This window comes from Gasterosteus aculeatus, chromosome 12, assembly GCF_964276395.1.
Source record: "Gasterosteus aculeatus chromosome 12, fGasAcu3.hap1.1, whole genome shotgun sequence".
In the NCBI taxonomy this organism is placed as follows: Eukaryota; Metazoa; Chordata; class Actinopteri; order Perciformes; family Gasterosteidae; genus Gasterosteus; species Gasterosteus aculeatus.
Genome location: NC_135700.1, coordinates 20,539,904 through 20,553,898, shown reverse-complemented (window position 1 = coordinate 20,553,898; position 13,995 = coordinate 20,539,904). Strand labels below are relative to the sequence as shown.

At 43.7% G+C, this 13,995-nt stretch overlaps 1 protein-coding gene and 1 long non-coding RNA gene across 5 annotated transcripts; one reads left to right on the top strand and one right to left on the bottom strand.

Moving 5' to 3' along the window:
• Window positions 1-757: 757 nt before the first annotated feature.
• Window positions 758-13,087, bottom strand: LOC120812653 (uncharacterized). 2 transcript variants are annotated; one of them, XR_013451609.1, is made up of 3 exons: window positions 12,869-13,087; window positions 2,947-3,052; window positions 758-2,750 (listed from the first exon to the last, which is right to left on the bottom strand). It is a non-coding gene; the product is annotated as an uncharacterized LOC120812653 (long non-coding RNA). The 2 variants fall into 2 exon arrangements; XR_005710695.2 differs by lacking the exon at window positions 12,869-13,087 and adding an exon at window positions 3,508-4,681.
• LOC120813991 (uncharacterized) lies at window positions 4,686-7,463 on the top strand. Of its 3 annotated transcripts, XM_078085620.1 has the most exons (6): window positions 4,686-5,017; window positions 5,654-5,724; window positions 5,818-5,983; window positions 6,184-6,339; window positions 6,427-6,516; window positions 6,657-7,463. In XM_078085620.1, the coding sequence occupies exons 3-6, from the start codon at window positions 5,882-5,884 to the stop codon at window positions 6,873-6,875; spliced, it is 567 nt and encodes a 188-aa protein (XP_077941746.1). In that variant the 5' UTR covers window positions 4,686-5,017; window positions 5,654-5,724; window positions 5,818-5,881; the 3' UTR covers window positions 6,876-7,463. The 3 variants fall into 3 exon arrangements, 2 of the variants coding, with proteins under 2 accessions (XP_077941746.1, XP_077941745.1); XR_013451608.1 differs by lacking the exon at window positions 5,818-5,983; XM_078085619.1 differs by having other exon boundaries at window positions 4,686-5,724.
• Window positions 13,088-13,995: the final 908 nt, after the last annotated feature.

Genomic DNA, 13,995 nt, shown 5'->3' with positions numbered 1-13,995 from the left:
TTTGTGAGAGGACACTGGCCGGGTCTCGTCCATTTAACTAACCAGCTAACGTGTTTATTCACATATTTCTCAGTTTCATAGATTTCCTACAAACGGTGTATTTGCACTTTAAGGGACAGAATAGCAGAATCAAACACTTTAATTCACATTGACATTTGTTGGATATTTGTGTATAAGAAATCTATGGTTTAAAGACTTGACAAAATCATAACAATGGCTGCGACAGGCCAATAAATGCATATGTCTAACCTCTTCAAACAGCCTGGGAAGGCATTGGCCGACACAAATCATCATGCGTCATTTGCAACTACAACCTATTTTGCTTTGCAGTTGGACTGGTTGGTGTATGCATCGAAGCTGCGTACAAATGTTGCACAAGAGTTTGCATTGCGATTCCATGTTTCTGCTGCAAACCCCGTTATGAGATCCCAGGGGCTTTCAAAATACGTTTCACCCTGTGCCTATTAGATCATTCAGGTGGTGTCAAGGAAGAAACACGCATGATGACTGATGATTTGCAACGACGGCGAGATCCTTCCGTCCGATTTGAATGCTGCGATGCGTGGAACGAAGCGGCGTTCAGCCAGTTGTGCTGCTTTCTGCATGCTTGAGAGCGCGCTACCCGTACGGACATGTTTGTTTACACTTTCCGCCACCCTTCGAGGAAAGGAGTGCCCGTATATTGGTGTTTTGCGGGCGTGCACTAATGCGGGCGCACCCAGACAACAACCTGAGTATCTTCGGGATCGCGAGTTCAGGGAAACAAAGAGGCTTCAACGGACGCGTTTGAAAAGCAGCTATTTATTTTGAAATGGTCAAATGTAAAATGTAGGCATTAAAGATTTAACAACATGAATGCCTCATGTCATTCAAACGCTAAACACAAGAATAAATGTGCTAAATTTGGCTCCTCTGGAGTAGGAGTAGACTTGTTGTTCTCGGGTTATTTCAAAGCTCAAAGGTTTGCCTTCAAAATGTACCACGGAAAAATGGATTTTCTTGCCTTTCTTTCATACAGCACTACTTATATATATATATATTTACATGTGCATTCACTAGGAAGACTACATTTACTACTTTCATAGGTTGCTATTGGAAAATCTGTTTTAGCTTACATCGATTACAACCCCCCCCCCCCCCTCCTTGATTGAATAACATGCCCATGATTGAGGGGCGCAGTGCAGCACATGAAGTATCAATGGAGCCATTCCTCTCTCTTTCCTGCAGGCTTCAGCTGCTCGACGATGCCGTCGGACAGACTCGTTGGACTGTTAGTGGCCAGTCAGCAAGTCATTAATTACGCGGCCGACTGGGCCGACACTCGCTGATTGGAATGAGAAACCCCGGTAAAGTAGACGGCTACACATTTCCCTCGTAGCGCCGGCATCCGTTACTCCGCTGGATACAATGACAAGAATTCAGTGATCAGAAGATGCAGGAAGATGGAGTAAGGTGTTCTTCTTCACCCGTACAATAGCATACGTCGTGTGTAGATTGATATCGGGTAACATGTGAACTTACTGTCAACATATTAATTAAGTTCACTGGGGATGAATGAATCAATACATTTGTTTGGCAGCACTCACTGTGGCTCACGATATCCGGCGTTGAATTTAACAGTAAAAGATACTCAATGAGATTAACAGATGTTAACTTTTGTAACTACGTGATTAGAACACCGGCTCGCTGTGGTTGTATGCTGGTGATTTATGGACTGTAGGATATTTTGTGAACTGATAATCAAAGCTCAACGGGGATCTGTTGGGAATTAAGTGGCGGCAGGAAGTGAGGAAGTGCAGCGCTGAGCGGAGTGCAAGAAAACTCAGGCCGCCGCCGGTTATTGTGTCGGCTTGGTCATGGAGAGTAGAGAAAACGGTTGATTTAAATCAAAAACAATATCCAAGAATTCACACGGTTTACTGCACAAAGTTAGATGGATGCCAACGGTTTTGATCATTTGAAAAAAACAACTGAACCTGAAATTTGGTCTTTCTGTGGTTCAATATCATCTTGACTCCGTTCTTAAATTCTTTTAAATTAAGTATCTATTTTCATCCTTCACTAAAATATATGGGGTTACGAATTTTCAGGCGCAGCTTTTATATTTTCAGATTCACTTCCGTATTTTTTCTCCCTTTTGGCCCCGATCCGCCGTAGGGGGCGGGGCATCAAGTGATAGCGGCGTGTAATCACGAGGGACACCTTAACAAAGGCTGAAAATCTTCCTCAACCGGTTTGCCTTCAGCAAACGTAGGCACCGCTTTACTTCCTTTTACTAAGAAAATCGCCCACGATTATTCAGAATAAAAAAAATATATATATATATGTTATAATCTCTAGACTTTAGAATTTGTATTTTACCCCCTTTTATTTTTTCACCCTGTATCTAATCCCTTTGCCTTGCTCCTCTGGCCTCCCCGAGCTCATCCCGACTTGTCACATCCTTTTTGGGGTCACTTCACATGGAGGCCGGCAGCAGGAGACCTCCCCAGGTTCTAAAAACAGATGTGACAGGCCTATTAAAGTGAGTGATCTCCACCGGCCTGCTCTGCTCTGCCGCTGGAGCCACAACGGGTACTAAGCTGTCTTCCCCGGGGCTCCGCGGACGGGAGCAGCAGGCCGCAAAAGGCCCCTAAGATAAGGTGACAGCGGCACATAGCTGGCATTGTGGCAGCTCCCAGAATTATCTCCTGATGAGCTTTTCAATTTTAGGGAGGGCAGTTGAATCCCGAGCTCCTGAAGCCTGAAGGCTGTGAGAGATAAACACGGTGCACATGAGAAAATGAGAAGAGTGGAGGAGCACAACAATGTCTGAAACATATTCGTTTTTAGATCATAACCCATTTAAGTACTCGAATTAACCGCAATGTAAATCCATCGGTAGGAAACATTAAGCTCGGGGCGAACACACGACCACCAAACGGCGCACAAAGATTTATTTTGTACCGTTTTGCATCTGCAGCAGCGTTGCGGTGTCATCTTCTTTCCTCCTCCGCCAGATGAAACAAGTCACAGCAGTAACTCCCTCCAGGCCGCGGCATCAAGGTTAATCCTGTGTGCAAGGAAATAATAATACTAGCGTGGTGGGAAGGTCGATAAGTTGGATATTAATGTGAATCTCTTATTCCAACGTTAGGTCAGACACTCTACGTCTTTGTACGAAAGATTGCTCTAAGTCAGGTATTCAATACTAATTAGCTTCATGCACAATTAAACAAGTGCTGGTTTATCGAAGGTGCCAAACCTTCGGCTGGCAGTGAACGTAAAATACTGTACAAATACGGCTAAAGTGCCCACACAGCTCTTTTGGACTTGACATGTAGTATATCAGTGTTCCATAAAAAAAAGTAGGGACAAAAACGGAAATCAACACTGAGGGAAAAAAGTAAAATGTCAAAAACAGCAATTTATATTCCTTTGAAGAGCGACACCAGGGGCTTCCATCCAACCTCTGCCAAATCTCTCATAAAAACAAATCAAAGTGCTTCTAACATTCCTCTTCAGCACCTTGGTCCATGTTTGAATTGTAAATGTCTTGGCACGAGGTGAAGAGGGAGCTGCTGTTCCAGAATCATCCATTCTGTTGGAAGGGCTGCCAGAACGCGTGAGAGGGTCTTCCTCGGAGGGCCGAGGCTCCGAGCCGCTGTCTGCTGCCATCCACCTTCATCAGCGTCTCGCTCGCCGAAAAGACGCAACACAAACAGCGTTAACAGGAGATCAGAGGGACTGGCCGTATGCGGCTTCTATTCAGGCCGCTTTGGAGGACACTCGAACACCTGCATCTTACTTTTTCTCAATAAAACGCAAACAAAGAACACGCATGTGTAGACGACATCTGCGCTTTCTGTGCAAAAGGAAAAACGGGACGACGGAGGACGACGGAGGACGAGTGCGCCGGAGACGAGGGCTTGTCTCGGCGGGGCGGGCGGTGGGGCGGGCGGTGGAGGGAGCGACACAGGTGATGGAAGCTAAACTAGCATGAAACTGCCTTCCGTCACGGATTACCGAGGCCGCGCCTTTCATTACAAGATATTTAGGGCAACAGGAGGTGTTTGGAAGGCACGAGATCCATGCAAACCATTTGCCCTGAGATCCCGTGTGTGTGTGTGTGTGTGTGTGTGTGTGTGTGTGGGTGTGTGTGGGAGTGTAAATGGTGCAGAAAGAAAATGAATTGTGTTGGGATGTGGCGGCTGAGATATGCTATATTGTCTATTTCACAGTCGCATGAGTTTGCTGACTGGATTGTTCGAGGGTGTTTTTGACGAGGGCGCGTCTACGCTGAAGAATGCAGATAGGATCATTTCACGGCGTAGCGTGTGGCTGCTTTTAAAACCCGTGTGACCTGCGGATGATCTCGATCATCTAAACCGACGAGTGTGCTGTACGTGCACGTTATCGCTCATCTGTGAGGGTTCTTAGTCACACAGGACGTTGCGTCTATTTAATGTAACTCGACTGATTTTTTCAGATTTCATCTAGATTCATGATTCAATACAAGTAGTCCACATTTTTGGACTTAACAAGAGAACTGTTTTGTAAATTGATGACATAGTAATTAATATGATACGTAGGAATTTGTAAGGATATCAATAGGAGATTTGATACAGTTCATTTCAGATGAGATTAGGAAATCATGGCTCACAACTTCCCCAGGAAAGAATGTCTTCCTCTCTATCCTTAGTTTGTACACTGAAAAAAGCGTAACAAAGCTGTTGTTCATTTAATGTGTTTTTTTTCATTCCAATGAATAAAAAAAATTACTTTGCTCTATTAAACTAAACTTTTTTATTTATGGGTTAGGGTTTAATTGAATATTTTACTTTACTACAATGTAAACTGACAGCAAGGCACCAAACTGATTTTTTTTATTTTAATCAAAGCATTTTTATTAGATTGAGTGATTCGCGCATGCGCATTTTTTAAAAAGTTCTGGCGGAAACTTATTTCCACCTCAATCTTCCATTGCAGAAGACGTTGTGAAAAATATCAGACCCCACGGCATTTTGGTAACGTTAAGGTAAGTCATTACGATTTTTAAAGATGACTGGGCGAAAATGTTAGCCCGCAGACAAAGTGTCTGTCTTAAGTGTCTTAAGTGTTTGCTTTTGTGGGCAATTAATCGTGCGGCTAGGGTTGGCGCTGGGGGGAGGGGGTTCGCCGTTCGGGAGGGAGGCGGGTGAGGTGGGAGCAGATGGCGGCAGTGTTCCAGTCGACGTTTACATTCTGAAAAGCGTATATACGGCGTTAGCGCGTAGCTAACTACCTAGCTAAAACTATATACGGCGTTAGCACGTGGCTAACTAGCTAGCTAACACTATACACGGCGTTAGCATCGTAGCTAACTATCTAGCTAACACTATACATGGCGTTAGCACGTGGCTAACTAGCTAGCTAACACTATACACGGCGTTAGCACGTGTTATTGCTTACTGTGCTGTATTTTCTCGTTTTGGTAAAGCTAAACTGACCTGTGTAATAATGAAGCAACTTAAATAATGTATTTTCAGGTATTTTATTTCATAGGCATAGTAAATCCGATTTAAAAAGAACAGAAGGCATAATAATGTTTTGTCATTTTTAAACTGTATTAAGATGTAGTTCATGTAACATTGAGAATATCCATCATTAAAACGTTTTTTTCTCTTAATTTAAGGAGAGCTGCCACAAGATCCACTGTGTTCCTGCTGTGCAACCACCAGTTTGGAAGTCCCTCATCTTATTGTAGTAAGTTCTGAGTACAATATCATGAGTGTATTTGTGATAATTAGATCACTCTCCTAAAACCGTCCTTTCCTCTGCCTTTTCATTTTTCCTCAGTTATCCATGCATGTAGAAATATAAACTACAGAAAAACAACAACCGTCAAACAATAAAATAAAAGATGGCAAAGACGTTTGGATACCGTAGACAAGAAATAGTGCATAAGCAGTCGAGCATTGAAGACATGTTGACAAGATGGCCAGCACTTTTTCAGATGGAAGAGGTATGTTTTCAGATGCAAGGCACTGTAAGCCTATTTTTGAGAGGAGAGGGACTTAATATATTTGTTAATACCAATGGTGTTCATGAGCATTCATGAAAGATGATTTTTTTAACCTTAAAAACTTTGGTCTTTTCAGAGGAGAATTTATTTAATACACTTTTTAAAAGTTCTTTCTGCGTGCTCTGTTATTGTTTCTCCAGATTAATGCTGAGTTCATGCGGGTGACAACAGTACCCTTGGAGACAAAGTTCTTAGCGCAGTTGGACAAGCACACGTCAAAACTGCTGGAGGTCATCAGGAGCAAGGGAGGGCGTGTGAAAGAGCTGACCAAGGCAACTTTGCAGGTTTTAGATGAGGTATCTATTTATGAATTGGTTCTTAATGCGATCCATAGTTGAATAGTTGGTGTGTATGTGCTTTTATTAATACCTATATTTCCTCAGACCGTGGACATTACAATTAGAAGAGAGTGCATCTTAAAATCTTTGATCTACCTGGGTGAACCTGTTCATCATCTCATTAAAGACTGCCAGGTAAGGGCATCTCCCTCACTAACACAAACAATATCTATATACCAACTTTGCTTCAACAATGATGTTCAGCATTGACATGCATTGTCTTCAGGAAATGTTCTTTCCAATTGTCCTCATTTCTTGTTTTTTTGTGTGTGCAGGAAAATGAAGCAGCCATGGTAATCGTCAGTGGAAACGAGGACATTAAAATCGTCATTGACGGAACAGCGGTCCTCAGAGAGGTGCCCACAATAGCAACGGCTGTTGCTATGTTCTTCGGGCTCACCTATGTTCTCAACATAAAATATCCCAAAAATATGCACTATACCCTTGAGTTTGTGCAAAAGGTCCTGATGAAGCTTGGTGAAAAAAATTCATAGGCTGAGTACCCAGCTTGGCAGCCAAGAGTAGGCACAGTAGAGTTCCACTGTTAGGCCTAATTTAATGGCATTTCTACAACCAAGACTTTGTACCGTTTTATCTGGGGTTGGTGTTTGAAACACTTGCACAACTACATTTCTGCTACAGTATGGACAAAAGAATCTGCCTAAGGTTTCACAGGCACAAGTGGGTATTGTGCTGGAGAGCACTGATTTGTTTATTGGAGCATTTTCTGACCAAGAGGATCAGGAGCTACCTCACTCGTTTGCAAGTTATGGAACTGATGACGTTCACACACATCACTTTTGATTTTAAGGAATAATTCCTCTCTGACTGTATTACATTGCATTTTCAAATGGTCACTGTTCAGTGAGAAAAATGTTCCCAAATGCTGTTGGTTTACTTGAAAATGCATGTCTTCATTACTGTTTGTGTTTGAGATGTGATGGTTGAGAAGCACTGGTTTATGTTAATACAATGAGATGTTGCTGTTGTATTTGAGGGGAAAAGACATCATTGAGAAGGACTGTTTTTAAGGTGGAACTATGTTGAAAAAAATGTTCATTCAACAATAAATGTGTTGAAAAGGAATGGCTTCTGAGTTTAAATCAAAATGTATTAAAATATCTTTTTTTAATTCAGGTCTATAAATATTAAAGTATCACTTTAAATTTTTATTTGAGACAACTTAAAAAAATAGTTTTCTCCGATATTCAAAAGTTGTTTAAATGAATTTAAAATAATCAGGTTTAACAAAGTAGATTATTTACATTAAGCAATAAAACAAATGTATTTATTTTAATTTAGGAAAATCTGAAATAATTGCTTTGGTTCAACCTTCAGAAATGGGTTTACATGAAGTTAAATATTTCAGGTCAAATCAAATGAATTATTTATATTGTATAACACTAGAATATTAGTTGTGATCGATTACCTCAATTTTTCTAATTTGAGCCAATGTTAGATTTTTTTCAGTGTAGCATGTGGCGGCCTTATGCATACACACCGTTTTAAATTGTGACTCATAGTGCTGAGGGAATATTTGGAAGAGCCCTAAGACATGGAAATGAGTTTTGAGACAGTCACCTTTGTTAGAATGCCTGCAATAAAGAGAGATTTATTATCTATTTCTTGAAGCATCATTTTTACCCTCCTATTAAACATTGAAGTGGAAAAGGTCCAACCTTATTCCCTCCTTTCATATATCCTGTCTGATTGTGAACAATGGCTGCGACCCGTGGGGAGGAACAGCAACGTGCCACCAATATGAAAAACAACCATGTCCTCCGTTCCTCCCTCACCCTTTTTGCTTTTAATGTCACCAGTCTATGTACGTGGGCGCGAGGCGTGTTGGCCGCGTGTGTGCATGAGCTTCCAATCAGTGGAGGATGCGGACGGCCCGCCGCACCGGGCTGCTTGCAGGCAGCCATCTGTCAGCTGACGCTCAAGCGCCGCGGCAATCAGAACGCGCTGCAGCGGGTCCAATCTGTTCCACCACAGGTAGGGCTGTGGGAGGGTCGCCGCCGCTCGACACACTCTCTATCTTTTGATTTTCTTCCCTCCAATCCCTCCTTCTGTGACATCATCGTTTCCTCTTTAGTCGGCGTTGATTTGCTCTTTGGGCCCAGACACGGTTACATGAAACCTTCACTATACTGACCTCCATCATTGATGCCTAAAATAACAAATATCAGTGGGTGTACCAGGGTATTTAGAGGGGAAATCAAAAGGGCTTGTTCTCACGTGCTGAGCCACCTGCACTGCTTCTCTTCCTGGCGGGGGCATCACGCACCGTGTGCCCGAATGACGGCGGCATGCTAAGTGCGGTGCATCAGTGGTCACTGCAGCCTGCTAAATGACCCCCCCCCCGTGTGCTTCAGCCATGGCGGCCAGGACTCTCCTTCTCCGGGCCTCTCTGTTGGCCAAAGGCCCAACCGTAAATCTGATCAGAGCCGTGCTAATGGCAGAAGGCGGCCATCCCGGCCCGAGCGCCGGTCGTGGCCAAGAAGCCTGAGGCGGTGGAGGTGACGTCCTGAGCTCAGATCCAATGAATTATTGAACCGGTCCCAGAACAGAGCTTCAGGAGACCCATTTAGATTTGTTAAGCCGCTGAAACAGATGTGAAAATGAGTTTTCTGTCACAATCCCAGCAGCCCCAGTTTAAGGTTTAAGATATATTTTGTGACGTTTTTGATTGCTTGGCTAGTTTGATTCTGGAGGAGCTTCACCGACTCAACACCTAGTAACAGTTGCTCACTATTTTTCTTTTTTATGCTTGGGTTTAATCGTGTTCCTGTAGCTCTGTGGTGTCTGTTTCTCAAGGGTCTGAAGCTGTAATCTTTCATTGTTCCAGTCATTTTAGGTGCTGATGTCTCCGTTAACTTCAGCCAGCTTCTCTTCATCCCATTGAACAAAATACTGACGACAAGATCCAGTTTTCAATCTATAGTATCACAATAAATACTTTCCAGTAACATAAAGTTGCAAAACAAATTTAGTTTGTTAGTGTCTAATATTCTACTTTAGTTAAGGAACAACTTAACTTCACGCATCCACCTCGAGGGGTAGACTCACATTCAACGTCTCCCTCGCAGCTCAGAATGTTTTGGGCTTTATTTCTCTCTGAAACAATCAGTTACACATGAGCAGACCTACTGTCTGCTCACATTGTTTGTGCATGCATCACCCACGTTGGTCCACCCACTCATCCACTCTATCTGCACATCTACAAGGAACCTTCACTCTAAAACTCCAAGCAGGGCTTCGTCACCACAAGAACGCTTTCATAATTCTTCATGAGATAGATAACATCTCGGTAGAAGCTGCGCAAACAAATCCAGATCGAGCTTAGCAGGAGGGACATTCATCTACCAGCCCTTGACAGTCACTGCAGGTGCAGCGACGGCTATCCGGAGTCACCGTTAATGTTTGTATGTCAGTAGAAAAGTTTTGAGTGCTGGTTTTATGTTCATGGCGTTGTACTTCTGGAGAAGGAACTGTTGTGTTGCCACACCCACAGCCTTGGCGCGTCCATCACCACCAATCTGTGTGTCATCTGTGCCAAAATCAACCCACTTGCAATTAAAAGATGAAGTTACAAATCCTTGTTGTTGGACTACATTTTTAAACTTGCTCTGCCAGTTCTCTCCCCTCCGTTGGCACGGCGCTGAAACAAAGTGAGCAGAAGGGACTGGCAGAGTAAGAACAACTAAATCCGATAGCGGCCCCCTTTGTCAGGGTTGAGTAGGAAGGCAGGACTCAAATGCAGAGTTTTAAACTCCAAAACAAAAATGGCCAAGTGGCAAAAACACACGCAGGAACAGGGGGGGCAAAAAGGCAGACAGGAACAGGGGGGCAAAAAGGCAGACAGGAACAGGGGGGCAAAAAGGCAGACAGGAACAGGGGGGGCAAAAAGGCAGACAGGAACAGGGGGGCAAAAAGGCAGACAGGAACGAGGCACATCCAGGACGATAGACAATGACGCGACAAGCGACAGGAGACACACACAGCTTAAATACACTAAGGAGGTGCAGGTGATTGGAGGTGGAAACAATCAGACAATCACAGGGGATGGCAGGACAAGGCAGGAAGTGAAGTTACCCAGGGAGACAAGAAGCAGAAAACTACAAAATAAGACCGGATATAAAACCACACCGTGACACCCTTTGAGTGTAGTTTGATGAAATAATAATAATTCGACAATATGTGGATTCAGTAAAATGACGTGCATTCATTGTATACATGTGTTGCTCATGTGTCGTGTTTAGAAAAGCTTCAAGCTTCTACTTCAATATGAGGGCCGCGTTTATCCGCGTTTACCTCGCCTTTGCCCCCCCCCCCCTGGGTAATCATCCAGTATTGCAGCTGATTGGAAAAGTAAACCTAGTCGGTCCAGGGTGACTGAAGCAGCAAGCGCTGGCTTTTAAACCTCAAAACACGTTATTTTGTAACTAAACAACAATAATTCTAATTCTAATAGTGATGAAGAAAACCGGGATTCTATTAGTCTGAGTGGATCATTCTGAAATAATATTCTTTATTATGTTAATCTATATAAATTCAGTATTGGCTACAGTGTTAAAGCCTGTGGTGGTAAAGAGAGAAATTAAATATAGCAAAGGAAAAAATTTGCAAGGAAAGCAGTTGAGAGGTTTGAGTAGTTAACATAGTTAGACATCTGCTCGGAAATCGCTTTGCCGGTTGTTTTTGGGAACAATCCTGGGACCCCGGCGTGAAGCGTAGACGCACTGAAGGCATCACGTCTTCTCCGTCTGAGAAGGTTTTGAGTCTCAGGTGTAATTAGACCACACATTCACTGTTGGTCTCTTATAAAGAGGTTTGTTGTGACAACCAGGATGACTAACTACTCAAATGAAGCCAACATAAAGGTTATTGAACGGGATCAGAACACTATTATCAAGTAAGCAGAATATATGACGTGTTGACGTATTTATTGACGTAATTACTCTAATCAATGTCAATGTCCTCCGATTACTTCATTCTCCTGACGTGTCTCCAAACACAGACAAGCTGTATCTTCAGTGAGTAATCGTAAATTATATAATGCATCATAAATATAAGCCTGACGTCTCCTCGCCGTGGAAAACGCCTCTGGCAGATTTCCAGCTGCTGGGTTTCAAGTCTTTGCAGTACGTCTGACGGTGGAAAAAAGCATGAATAATGGAAGACAGGTTGGTGGTTACTCAGAGCTATGACTGTTACGCGCATGCATATTTGTGGAGGCAGGTTTGTACGTGTCCTCCTCTTCTCAGGTTCGTTGATTTATTAAATGCCGGCCTGTTTACTGCTTGCTCACCTGTTGAGAGAGGGGGGGGGCTGAGGTTAAACTGTCCATAACGCTGCAATTAAATAGAGTTACGAATGCAGCTGGAGAGACAGGAGCTGGCATGCAGCATTTCTCGTTTAACAAATATAAAAAAGACTCCTGTGTTCAGCCTTTATCGATCGGGTTCTCGAATAAAGTAAATCTATTGTTGCAGATTGATTATAACAAGAAAACAAACACTAAAATCGTTCCAATTATTGTTCATTCACTGTAAATTTAGCCTATACTCTTCCCCCGCTGTGGGTGGGGGAGGAAGGGAGCAGCCTGAGCTTCAGGCCAGTCCCGGCAGCAGCGTCGGCCTCACGTGGATCACAGCAGAGCTCATTCCTGAAGATTACAGGCACCATAACGCTCAAACGTGGCACTTTGTTTGTCAGGTTTGTCGCCTGGATGCAATGAGGCAATTAAAAACAAATCGTACCAGTGAGTCACTACATTGGATTCTGCTTTGCTGGTTGTTGACACATGTTGCAATCCAGGGACTTTTAAGTGGGCATGTTTACAGGTTTAATGTCAAAGTTAGACTGATTTGGTTCAAGTTCGCAGTCACATCGGACCGAACTGAGATTGAAAACGCTTGGGTGAGTGCGTTTTGTCTGAATAACAAAACAATGCAGTTAAATATAATGACTTCCCTGAAAGGAAGGTTTTTGCATACACATATAAAGTTTAGTTTTGTGCATTCGGTGCTTTTCCGGGGTCTTTCCGAGTCGCATTGTTCCATATGCATGAAGCACAGCAGAAAGTCTCACTCAAAAGAATTCCCTCCCGCTCTGCTCCCAACGTAGAAAACTCTTTAAAGGCTTCTGTTTGAGCGAGCAGCTTTTCATGTAAATGAGGAGGTGACACACACTGGAAAGCAGTCAGCTGACGAGAGGCGGGACCATGGGGGGGGGGGGGGGGGGGGGTGGTATTTATAGCACCCCAGGGCTCTGAGTGAAAGATGTCACACCTTCACGTCACCGTCTCCACCGCCCACCCGGCCTCACTAACAACCTGCTCCGGGCTGAGGATGCATGGAGGGAAGGGAGGAAGGAAGGAAGGGAGCAAGGCAGGTGGGGCACGTTACTGGCTCGCGCGTGGAGGGAATCGAAAAAACAAAGAAGCAAACAACCGAGTTTATCAAATGTTTGAAATTCTTCCCACCTGTCACGCGCTAATCACAAGAGTCTTGTCGCTCGTCTCCGGCTGAGGAGCTTTGTGGTCGTGGCTGTTCTCGCCGTTTCTTCCGTGAAGCTCTGGAGTTGTTTGATGGATGAGAGGGCGGGATGATGAAGACAGGCCTGACAGCAGGGTGTGACTTAACACATGGATCTCTTGGCTGGGCTGGCGTTGTTCGCCGCTTTACAGGTCCCGTGCACACTTTTGATGCACCATTTGCGAATTGAACCACCGACTGTGTGCGCAACACGACACAGAAACCGCGACGCGTGACTAACATGGAAACAAAGCGACGTGACATGTGAACAGTGATCAAAACACAAGCACATGAAGACACCACCCACAGACAAACAAACATTTACTCCCCACACCAAGTTCTAGCTTTGTTCCAACAGTGATAAGCACAAAACACTTTCAACATTTTCAATCATCCCGTTTTTGACGGAGTTATTTTTGGACCAAATTGTCATATTTTGAACGTGTCTGTTGTGTAAATCACGTCCCCCTGAAAAAAGGAACAAGCTTGTCAGGAAGTTAAGGCTTGAGAGAGATCTATTATCTGAGGAATCATCCTGACACCATTAAATACACCACTAATGTCCTCTTTAAACCTGGACAATCTCATAGACTCAAGAGATAGATGCAACTACAACAACAGAAGTCAACCACAAGCCTACTGATACCAGCAATAATATGCTGTTAGTTTGTGGGTTTTAACATTACATCTCTCTGCCACATAACGATTCTCAAAGTAAAAACAATCATACCTGTCAATTTGTTTTGAAAAAAGAGAGTAACTTATTTTTCCAGCAGGCTGCCTTTGCAGGCGAGGATTTATCTCGGATAGCATCTTATTTAAATAAGCAATTGTTGTGTCTAGCCAAAAAGAAATTGCATTCAGTGTTGTGTGTAATGCTGCGTGTGTGTGTGTGTGTCTGTGTGGTAAGAGGATGGGGGGGGGGGCACAGAAAGCGTGCAAACCCTTCCACGACACAGGCACAAAATGGTCGGCGAGAGTCGCTGGAATTCATCCCTGCGAGGGCGAATGTGATGACGGCGCTTAAATCCAGTGCGCCGGGCGGACACGCACATATACGCTGTCGAGCTTGTGT

Coding starts and splice junctions, on each gene's coding strand:
- LOC120813991 (XM_078085620.1), top strand. CDS start 5,882: ATGGCAAAGACGTTTGGATACCGTAGACAAGAAATAGTGCATAAGCAG. Junction 5,984..6,183: donor CACTTTTTCAGATGGAAGAG/GTATGTTTTCAG, acceptor TTGTTTCTCCAG/ATTAATGCTGAGTTCATGCG. Junction 6,340..6,426: donor CTTTGCAGGTTTTAGATGAG/GTATCTATTTAT, acceptor ATATTTCCTCAG/ACCGTGGACATTACAATTAG.